The sequence below is a fragment of the Hemibagrus wyckioides genome, linkage group LG18, assembly GCF_019097595.1.
Source record: "Hemibagrus wyckioides isolate EC202008001 linkage group LG18, SWU_Hwy_1.0, whole genome shotgun sequence".
NCBI lineage: Eukaryota > Metazoa > Chordata > Actinopteri > Siluriformes > Bagridae > Hemibagrus > Hemibagrus wyckioides.
The window spans coordinates 11,017,940-11,030,375 of record NC_080727.1 but is presented as its reverse complement, the minus strand read 5'-3'; the positions used below and the strand labels follow the sequence as shown (position 1 = coordinate 11,030,375).

Genomic DNA, 12,436 nt, shown 5'->3' with positions numbered 1-12,436 from the left:
ATCCTGTATATTTTCACACATACAGACACACACACACGCATCCTTTTTTTTGTGAGCCAGTTGAATCAATCAGTACAACTGAATCCGTTTATCAGTTTCATCCTACAATCCATCACAATTCATCTGAGACAAATGTTCCTTCTTCTTTCGGCCAGTCAATCACAATTACATCAGCAGCATTAAGGGTCAAATGGAATGAACAGACCACTGGAGTGTGGAGACATTAAAGGTTTAGAGTGAATCAGGAGAGATGCTGCACATAAAAGTCTACAAAACACACACACACACACACACACACACACATAACAGAGTTTTATCCTTGCCTTTTTCTTGTTTTTGTGTTTTAGACTTTATTGAGACGAATGACATCCTTAATGTTCACCACCTGACTGTGCATTTAGATTGTTATGTTACCAATAAGACACATGCAACACACACACACACACACACATATGCTTTATCACAGTGAACAACAGCAGGCACAAACACAAATGGCCCACAGTTGCGTGAGTCTGAATATTCAGAACATATAAATATAGGAGGTTTCATTGGCCATGTCAGTCAGTAGCCAGGCCTACAATAAGGCAACCAAAGATAAAATTGAACATTAATCTCTTTCCTGACTTTTATAATGTCATAAATTGGATGTACCTTAATAGATAGAATTATAATTACATAGAATTCCTTTGCTAATGTTACTCTCGAAGTTGATCTGCATTGATATACTGAAAATGATTAGTAATGTTTGAGCTCGGGGCTATTTCTACTGCCGTGAAACATAAGAAGCATGGGAGTATAATGGAATCCAAGAAAGAGAGAGTGAGAGAGAGGTGTGTGTGTGTGTGTGTGTTTAGGTTTCTATATCTCAGTGGGGACCTAAGGTGTCCACAAGGATAGGGACATCTGATAGCTTTTTCTTCAGACCTACTATTGTTTTGGATCGAGGATTAGCATTTATTATTAAACTTGAATTAATTTGTAGAAATATGGTGTTTGAGTGTGTATGTGTATCTGATAGGTGTTGCTGGAATCAGATATTGCATCACAAACACCCTCTAAAGCTCTGTGGCAAAATGTGACCCTTGAGTCTTTGTTTGCTTTTTGTCTTTCTGTCTGTCTGTTTCTCTCTCTCTCTCTCTCTCTCTCTCTCTCTCTTGTTTTTATTTTCGATCTGTTTTCAATTCCCTTTTATGCTCCTATTTTGGTTGCTTTTTTTCTGTCCGGTTTTCAAAAACATCAAAGTGATCTGGGTCATCTGTGCTCTACCACCACCATGACATGTAGACCACACCACATAACACCAGTGACATATGCATTAGGCAGGTAAGATTTCAATCTCCCTCTTATGCTGTCTCTATCAAACATTGGGTAAGAAGCAAGAAAGCACATGTAAGAAAAGAAATGCACTGAGAAAAGAAAATAAATGGAAAAGAATGTCTTTTTTTATCTTTTCATTACGTTGAACAGTAACATATAACACAAGAGTAACAGAGGACGTTTGAGCATGTAGCTCACTGGGGAGCTAGAGACCAAGGATGCTGCAGTTACCAGAGGAGCGCTTGTAAAATGTGTCTTTAAATATAAATACATCCGTGAAAAACAAAACGGAGTGAGGAAGAAAAAAAACATAAAAGAAGGAACATGTGTTTTTTGCCCAAAGCACCAGCAGAAATATAGCTGAGCAAAAAGACTCATTGGTCTAATGGAGAACTGTCAGGGAGAATCACTGTCACAAATGACATCAGAGAGGAGCTGATATATATTTTTTGCTGGAGCAACTGACAAGTTAAAAGTGAAATGTCATGCATAATTTAAACAGCTCTAAAATCTGTCATCCATGTGACTTGCAGAGTTAGCAAAAAACAGGTGTGTGTATATATGTCCATACTGAGAGAGAGAGAGAGAGAGAGAGAGAGAGACAGAGAGAGAGTGAGTTGGTAAAATGGTGGTAGAACAGTGGGAAAGAGAGGTCATGAGTGTGGAAGAGCCTGCTGGAAGGTACGCTCAGCACTGGATGTGTGTGGGTGTGTTTTTATGGAGGGACGTGTGCCCATTTCAAGTACCAAAGTGGTCAGCATTTTCTTTTTCTTGTTTTTCTTTTATCTCCCATTTCTCATTCAATTTCTTCTCCTCACTCTCAAGTTCTCAATCACATTATATTATTTTCTGCAAAAAAAGACAATAAATAATATTATAATATAATAAATAAATTCAAGTCAACATGACAGTGACAGTTGAAGTCCTAAAAAACAATACTGTCTAATTCACAAAAACACTATTGCCCATTTAAAGAACATGTTGAAGACACATTCAGCTTCATTACCTGCTTTATCAGGGTTGTGGAGCTAAACCCTGGAACACTGGGCACATGGTGAGAGAAATCAGCCGGGATATGTGCTAGTCCATCACTGGGCACCATGCACACACATATTGTAGGGTCAATGCACGTAGCTGCATGTTTCTGAGAGGTGGGAAGAAACTGGAGACCCTAGAGGAAATGCCATATAACGGGGAGATGCAAAACTCCTCATAGACAGTAGCTTGAATTCAGGATCAACTCAGGACACTGGAGACACTGTGCCATCCTGAGGCACAGTGTTGAGTTCTTCAAATCATTCTTTGGCTATTTAGTTCAAATATTTGACATAAATCTGCCCTTTAAATGAAAACATCTGTTAGCATTTGGTATTCATTTAAACTGGCCTCTGACAGAAAAATGAGAAATGGCTCTAATATTCAGGCCCCTTTACTTATTCAGAAACTACTGATCAGAGATCAATACTTCCCCATGAGGCCACTTAACTTCTTAACTTGATTTTCTCACTTTGAGTTACATAAACCTGTGTTTTATAAAGTTATTTTTTGAAGGTAACCTATGGGTCAGAAACTGTTGTATCAAAAATTTCCATTGTGTGTCCCCCAGCTGACTACTGGATATTTTATCTACAGAACACACCAACCAATGTAACATACTTAATCATTTTATTCTGATGTTTATTTCTTATAGCTCTAAAACAGACATACACAAGTGCACATCTAAACACTTACTTGCACGAGTGATAGTGTTAAGCAAGTGATTTATCCAGTAATTGGCCATGAAATTGGCTGCCAAACATAGTTTATTCATATTTTTATTTACTCATATATTATATCTAGAATTGTCACTAGCCAGTGTCACAGCTATGGCAATTGTTGAGCAGAAATATTAACAAAAGATCAAAATAAGAGAAAAATAAAAGATAAAAGAGAAATAAAATAATTTTATATTTTACTCAAAAGAAACCCACTGAGAAAAGTACAATACAGAAACAAATGTTATGGAATAATATGACAATAAAACACATTATGAGGTACCACTAATGAAAATATAAAAATCTAAAGTATTTTCCGGCTGTCAAAGGGTAACATCATGGCTTATCGGAAATGCTGGATATAGTCCTCAGACCTCTTGACAGATATGATGGTTGACAATAATAAACTATCTGATTGGCTGCCAAGCTTTAAAAATATGTTGGAAAAATGTCTGTCAAGCATCTGTCGATTAACATCAGCATATGCTATGTAAGTAAGTAATGTACATCAACTATTCACTGCAGCAACAGCTGGTTATGGTAAATGGTAAAGTTCTCATATATATTTTATACATACATACATTGTTAGGAAACACTTTTATGTTGTGAATTTCCCATTCTACCACATCCCCAAGGTGTCCTATTGGATTCAATGCCTGTGACTGGGATGGCCATAAATGAGCATAAATTGTGGCAATGAATGGACATGGTCAGCAGCAGTACTCAAGCTGGTAAGCTGGGATGTTCAAGCCATGATTGATGGGTAATAACAGGCCCAAAATGTGACAAGAAGGCATTCCACATTACACCACCTCCACCAGCCTGCAGTGTTATCACAAGGTGTACCTGGTCCATGAATTTATGCTTTTGGCACCAAATTTTGACCTGGCCATCTATGTGCCTTTAGATTCATCAAACCAGACTACATGCCATGGTCAAAATCACTGAGATCAGATTTTGACCACTCTTAAGGGTGATATAAACGTTATCTGAAGCTGCTGGTCCATATCTGTCTGATTTTATGCAGGGCACTGCTGCAATCTGATTGGCTGATTAGATAATTGCTTGAATAAGTAGGTGTACACATGTTCCTAATATAGTGTTCACTCAGTGTATATTGTGCATAGTTAAGCAGTATTGATTTTGTAACTCAATTTGTGGGTGCAGTGTGTTGGATAAACAGCTAGTCCATGAAGCCAGATGAACATATCAAAGACCCGCAACTCATCAGCCAATGGCTTATATTCCTGAGTACATAATGTCTTTACCAATACAGATTCTGAATACCTAGAAGCCTCCACTTTAAAGTGTAAACAAAAAGTTGAGAGGTGCATGACAAAAGGTTTGCATACAACAAAGTGTCCAGTGTGACACGGCATGTATCCAAAGCGTTCTTATTTAGTCCCAACCTTTGGTCCAGCTAATGGGAATACATTCCATGTAATGATCCAAAGTTCCTGTTGGTAATGAGATTTGGGAATTGCTTGTCTGTTTGACCAGATGATAGTGTATTAACGTAGTAGGCCAAGCAGGATGGGCGGATGTGTCCACCCGGAGCCCCCATGTACTGCCTCATTTGTCATCCACCTGACAACGGAGCTGCCACAAGGGTCCAAGGGGGGATTAATTTCAAATGAGCCTCAAAATGTCATCTAATGAAAGTCCATAAAGATGGAGCAGACTTTGGCTCCCAATCTAGCCAAATTAGCCACGGACTGCAGAGAAAACATTAAACACCCGGCAAGTTCTTGTATCTGTGAATCAAGCTACTGATAAGAAAGAAATGTTCAATTGTTTACCGAATTTGCATATTTACTTATTTAATCTGTATATGTTTTTGTTCTCTGACACATTCACCAATTGTGTGGCATTCAGACAGATAGAGAGATACTTTTTTGTTACTTTGGCCCCCATCTTCCATGCCACTCATTGACATGTAAATGCACGGCAATATCAAAGAGACATCTTCTCATGCTCCCTGTGAAGTGAGTACTACTTATGATCAAAGACGAGATGTTGTAAACCGTTCAAAGAGAACAGAGTCCTCTGATGACCATTAATGTGCTACTCTTATAAGGGTAAGTGAAAGACTGTGCCATCTTATGCACAATATAGGACTCATTTAGAGAGGCTGCTGAGATGTTAATCTTGTTCATCAGATGTAAGCTCAGTTCATTATGCTTGAGGTGGATGTCTAAATATAATGGAGGTGATTGAGAGGCAGTGGTGAAAGAAGCAATGGACTTACCAAAGTAGTGGTATAGAATAATTACACAATATGCTGAGATATTTTTTTATTTCTGTCATTATTTTTCCAGTTTGTTAAATGTGACCTCTGGAAACAAGTTTGTAACAAGTTTCTTTTTCATGTATCAGATTCATCACGTTTTTTTTTCCTCTACAAAGCCATTTTCATTCTGCTTGCTTTCACTTTCCCTGTGTGGTTAAACACTAAAAAATATTGTGGGTCTCAAATGCACTTTATTTCAGACCTCAGCTTTAATATGAATTGGGAAAAACAACCATGATTTTCCAAAATACCTTCGCCTCTGATTATTTTTTCCAGTGTAATGGTTAAACTATTGACATAAGATTTTTTTTGCCCTGAATCATGTTACATGGATCTGCCCTTGGTCCTTGGTTAATCACCTGTCTTTGATAAATGGCTGTTAAAAACATATAAAATGACTTACGGTGTCTCAGAGTTCCCTTGGCACCACTGGCACAAGGTTTTTCACCAAGAAAAACATAACAGTTCCACACTGATCCATTTTGGTAAATCCATTGCACTGCAGTCTTTTCTCCTGTCAGAGCAGCTACTTTACAACAACCTTCATCTGACTCCTTGCTGCAATTAACACTTCATTAAGAGAGCTCTTCAATCATTTGCACTTTCAATTCATACACTTTTGTGCCAAGTCTCTTGTGGATTGTTTTCACATTGTTCCAGGAGAGAATTAATGACTGATGATTTGAATATTTTTCATTCTTTTCCCCGATGAATCTTCATTATTATTTAGTTATTGCAGGTAAATATTTTTCCACTCTCAAAACCACATGCTCTTTCCTAAACCTACAGAAACCTACAGATTTTACCACACCGCATGGTGTCATAGTGCAGCATAGCTTTTAATTGCAGCCTAGCTTTAAAGAGATGTTTACACCTAACACACTCTGTTGAATGTAATTAGAGTTATGCTATGGTGTAGTTGGGGTTGACTTGTCAGATGGCTTTGCTGCTCCATTATGGCATGCTTGACTGCAGTAGGAATGGCGCCAATAATAGATTGTAGGGTATTTGGCAAAAGAAAGCCACCAATGTAATATCTTCAGTGCAGCAATTGCTTGTGCACTGCAATGCCCCTTAATTAAAATAGAGTATAGCTAATGTTCTTGGACTTCACCTGTCTGCAGTACAGGTAGATCCATTGCATGCCTTGTCATTGCACAGAAATCTATGTATGTCCCAAATCACTAATGAGGACGAAGCTGACATATGGCCATGTATGTTTTCCTCAAGGCGTAGAGTTTGTGTGGTGACTGCAGAGGAATAAAGGGGCATCCTATTTAGTTCTTAAAATCTACACAGTCATCACGCTCCTGATTTCCAAAAACAGACTTGAAGAGTTGAAAATAGCAACGTAAAAATCTATTCTAGCATCTTTAATGACAACATACCCACTGTAAAAAAAATTAATATGTGCAACTCATCCAGCTTGAGAGCTTACTTGAAGGTCAGTTCACTGGCATGGATTTTTCTGTTGTTCAGTGCAGACAATGGTGTAATGAAATGAAGTCACTGGATTACTCATCTAATTTTTAGAACTTGTAGTCATACCATTAATGACATGAATATGATGACATAATAACAATTATATGTTTATCTTAACACAATGTCTTTTGAATATCTTAAACACTGATGACTTCTGTTCAGACTTCTTGAACTGAAAGACAGGCAATGTTTCTGGTTCAGGACGGCAGAAATCAGGATGGACCTGAATAATCTGCCGCATATTACCTTGGCATATTTGTCATTAGCTTGGATTTGCATGTACCTTGTTCAGGAACTGGGAAAGAGAGCATACAGGGGGAAACAAGGGGGTAGATTTGGCCAAAAGCACAGCTGTATTGCCTGCCGTACTGATTGCCTCTCCATCCCTCGCCCTCATTTATCTTCATTTCTTCCCAATTACACCAAATTAGCAATAGTCTCAGTTGCATTACCAACTTAATCCTCCCCTCTTTTTTCCCTTTTCGTGGGGAAGCATTATGCAGCGGCAGATGATTCCTTGGCGGGAGTCAGGGTAAACAGCCATGAAAATGCCACCCTGGCAGATGGCGAGGCCCAGAAGAAATATGACAAACAGAGTGCCAGCGTGCAGTCCTCTGCCTGCACCCGCTACAATCTGTTATTGTGCTCCCGGACAGTGTGTGTTTGTGTGCATGTGTGAGTGTGTGCAAGATTTGCCGATGTAACAATATTAATGAATGTGTGTGTGTTCAGTATGTTTAGCTTTAAATAGACATAGTGTATACAAGGCAATGTTCCTTGTTCCTCTGTATCTGCTATCCTTAACAGACGTTAGAACGGATACTGGGAATTCATTTTGTGGAAAAGAAATTCATGCAGTTATAAAGTGATAATAGCTACAATACTAAAAATACAGTATATTGTCATAGCATTCCCATGAATTCAAGTAAAAGATTACCCAATGGCCATATCTCCAAATTAGTGCGTGATCTAGAACAGCTTTCTTTCTCTGCTCATTCAAGACCCTCCACTTAAGAATCTGTGTGAGCTAGAAGCTTATCCTATTTTGTTTACTGCAGAGTAAACGTACATGCACAAACCCAGCAGATTCACAGGCCTGAAAGAGTCCTGGTGGCGTAAACACATATTCACACTCTGTTTATAACCATCATGCATACAAACATGCTGAGCTTTAACTACATCAACACAGACGCCCACTCGAAAGAAAGCCCTAAAGAAAAGAAGACTCTAACTTCATTATGGAATCAAACAAAACATTAAAGGTCCAGAGCTTTGTGGCTATACCAGTAATAAACTCACCCAGAAGACGCTCCATGTTGTTTGTTTATTGTTCTGGTCACAGCTAAGGAAATATGGTTGAAATCGCTTTTCCATTGATTATTTCCATAGCTAGCTTATGTTGCATTTCTGGTGCTTTGTAAGAGATTTTTTGCAAATTACAATGATGTCATTTTCCACCTCAGAAACAACATGGATACCTCCATAAAAGCATGTCTATTGTTTGCTCAGTCAGAGCCTGTGAAGCTCATCTTTTACAGTTATAAGACTGAGTGGCTATTGGTACTGAGAACTTCATACCTACTGTACATGCAGACTTTTGGGCTGAAATTAAAGTACAGCAACTACTACAATAGGAGACAAGAGCAATTGAATTAGCAACAAGTGATAACTATGTTGACAATTACCCTCTCGAAACAGTAATTAGTATGGGCACTGCAGATTTACTGTAGTACTGTACCTGAATACAGATTTTTAGCACTCTAAAGCAAATTATACTGCTGTTAATTTAAAATCATAGAGGGGTCATTTACACTGCTCATAGCGTGCATGGCCATGTTCATTTAACTTCACTCTATAAACAGGGAAGGAACTGGTAATGCAGACTTTACCAGAAGACTACCCCAAGTTGAAATTTCAAGTTGACAGGGCATTTCAGTGGCTTCTACCTTTTATCGGCGGGGGAACGCATGATGTAACTTTGCCGTGAACACAGCATTAAAGCATATTAAATGTGACTTCTAAGACAATGGCTAGCATTGTAATATTCATGTATGCTTCTCTCACATATGCTCTTCAGTCTCCAGCCAACTGGAGAAAGAGTGTGGGCTGTAGGTAGGGCCAGTGTGTGTGGCAGATGGCATGGCTAACAGGCCAAAGAAAGACTTCAGAGGAGGGAAGTAGCTAGTTTCCTATTCCTAGTATCTTTCACCCTTTTCCAAACACAAATGATTATAAATGTCAAGGTGAACACATTACATCATATGGAAATGTGAAGCTCATGGATGGCTTTATGTTGCATTCAGCATTCTCCCTCAGTATGGAAAAAGTAAAAATGTCTGCAATTGACAAAAACAGTTTTATTATAGTGGGATAAAGCTAGCTTCTACTTGAACACCTAATCAAATAACAGATTTTAGTTATTTCTTAATGGCCTTATGCAGATGCTTCTAACATAGACAAAAGCACAGTAGTAGCTGGACAGTTTGAAGCTGTTGCTCCAAACTGAGCTTTTGATCCACAATCTTAAACATTTTTTGTCCTCTTTTTACACTATAGATGGAAACAAGAATGAATTAGCCGGAGGAATGATTTGGCATAGGTGTTTGGTTAGTGTATCACACTCAAACACCCTTAACTTTTTTAAGGGCCATTAACCAGCTCTGTCAGTATGTTCCTAAGGAGGAGTCTTGTGATGGACATATTCTTAAAGCATGAGTGACAGCCAAGTTGGGTGCAGATTCTCACTCTTAGACATGCACGCACACACACACACACTCTTCCCTGGCTGGCACCACATTTAGGCTAATTACTCTAGTAGCCAACACTAGAGGAGCTCTTGGACCGAGCCCAAATGGGTCATCAGCACCAGCACTGTGGATAGTTGAGCTCCTCACTCACTCTGATATACTGTGGTTCACACATGTATTCACATACACACATGTATATGCACATGTCTATCGATTGTCTTTTTGGCAGCTCAGGATATTATAAAAGGTTTGCTGATTTAGAACTGAATGAAGGTAAACACACACAGCATTGCTGACTCCTACCACTGCTACATCCTAGATTATACAAGTTCAGCGTTTATCATTACATTGCATTTATGTTAATCATAATTATGCTTGACAAGAGCATGGAAAGGTCAAGTCGAAGTTGCAGTGCAAACAATTTTGCACTTACAAATACACATGCACACACGCATGCATGCATTCACTCACTCACACACATACAAACACCCATAGACTCACTCTTTGAATTGCCTGCAATTGTCTATAAAAACCTCACATTTTTCCTCAGCTGCAGCAGCACTGAGCTCAAAGTCTCTCTGCTCTTCAAGCCTTTTGTACAGTTTAATGTATCGTTAATAACAAAGTTCAGAAATGTGAGCTTTCCTTTATACCAAATAAATATCACAGTTACACTAAGAATTGACCTTTGTAGTCTAGGAAATGTTTGAGAAAGAATTAGTTCTATCTACTTTTGGATCTTATATATACATAATACAGGATCTTTTATACTATCATACACTTCTTTCTTAAATAGGTGTCAGTGTTTAAAACTGGTTAGTTTTAAGTGAGTAACTGCACTGGGAGAGAGAACACCAAATCAAAGAGCACACATAATTTAGGAAAACAAAAGGAGAAATATTTCTTCACATTTCTGATAGCAATTAGAGAGGGTGGTATTTGATCTGTAACAAATAATTTGTGGTGCTATTTGATCAGTCATTTCATACTGAAGGGATAAATAGGAATAAATAGTAACTTTAAACTTTATCATATTTTTTCTATGTTTCTATACTTCTGTAAAGCTGCTTTGTGCTAACAATGTGCTAACGATGTGCATTGTTAAAAGTGCTATACAAATAAATTGAATTAAATTGAAGATAATTAATAGAATCAATGTAATGTATGTTTTATTTTCATCAGAGTAAGAAAGAATTCGTTTCAGTTGGTGTTTTTAGTTATTAGGAGGATTAAGGCTATTTATATTTATCTACAGTGATATTAATAGTGTACAAGGACAAAACCAGGTTATGAGAAATGGATCAGGACATGAAAATACATACTCTGTATCTCACCTAAAAGCAATAATGGGTTTGAAGATCTCACTCTGCTGACAGATTTTAGATAGATAGATAGATAGATAGATAGATAGATAGATAGATAGATAGATAGATAGATACTTTATTCATCCCAAAGGGAAATTCACATTTTGAATCTCACACACTTTGCTGTGCCACTACACCAACCTTTGATTCTTTTTCACCCAATAGGTGGAATCATTTTTGACCACAAAATAGAAACTGGGCAAAAAATTTGCTTATACTAAATCAAACTTGCAATAAATGTATATTACACCAGCAAATTATGCATGAAAACAGAACATCATCATGTGTTAATGTATGTACAACACTTATCTTCCTTCATGCAAACACACCTTCTCTGTCATAAAACACATACCCAAACCTAGATACACTCGGCCTCAGGTGTGAGCTCAGCCATTACATTGTCTGCTTGTTTTCTCTCACTTTTTCCAAGCACTCCCATATGAACAGCTCCCTGTGCTCTACAAAGGAAGAATTTAATTCACATTATTATTAAAAGAATCACTCACTGCAATCTGTTGCAAAAACACCATCTGCTGGATCACTCACAGGACCTCCATTGCTTATTAAGCGGAATTAGACAATGATTTCCTCTTCTCAGCTTCACCTCCTCTCTCCCCTCCTCTTCAACCACAGCTCTCAGCTAATTCAACTTAAGTCTTTTTTATAGCACCTAACAACTGGTTTCTCAGCTGCATCCCAGTGATTTATTTATGAATATTAGCGGTGCAGGTTGGATGCTGGAGGATCGCATTATGTGTTTGATCGGCTCTGGCTTGAGTACCATTGTACACGGATTTTTACTTTAATTACTAGTAAAATAGCCAGGCTGCCATGAACCCGCTATAACCATGTGCTCTCCTTTTGGACATGTACTTTATATGTGGGCTTCTTCCATAAAATGAACATAAGGGATTCATGTACATGAGAACTGGCTAGGGTAAATAAGTTTTCCACACACTTTGACTGGAAGATAATTTGAATAATGCCTAATAATGAGTAGTAGTTTCTCATCTGGTTCACCTTTAAGAAGAGAAAACCAGAATGGACTGCAGACAGTGACCATGTATCATTTTTGTAACCCTGATTTGTTAGGTCCAGACTCCTCTGTCCTCTTCTCAGTTTCCTTTCTTTTTTTTCTCCCACTCGTTCTTCTGCATCTCCGTGATCTCTCCAGGGGGCAGTGAGTCATCCTGGGATAAAGAAAAGCTGCAGTCACCCCCCTCCTCTGGAGCACAGCATGGTTTGGCCCACGCCAGCCTCTCTGGTTCACACCTCACCTCACTGCAGCAGAGCCCCCTCCTGGCCAACCGTGAGTTTCTCATCCACACATTCATTCATTCATTCATTCATTCATTCATTCATTCATTCATTCATGCATTCATTCATGCGTTCCATTCATTAATGTGATCATTTGTTCAAACCCTGATTCTGGATTAATCCATGGATAAATTCCCAAAAAGTTACTAATGGATGGCTTGAAAG

General features: G+C 38.3%; 1 protein-coding gene across 3 annotated transcripts in view; it reads left to right on the top strand.

The window, feature by feature from the left end:
• Positions 1-12,436, top strand: part of dacha (dachshund a) — a 108,024-nt gene that overhangs the window by 70,633 nt on the left and 24,955 nt on the right. For all 3 annotated transcript variants that reach the window (XM_058416111.1, XM_058416113.1, XM_058416110.1), the window contains exon 4: positions 12,129-12,263. In XM_058416111.1, coding sequence (XP_058272094.1) covers positions 12,129-12,263 — 135 coding nt within the window. The remainder of the gene's footprint in view (positions 1-12,128; positions 12,264-12,436) is intronic.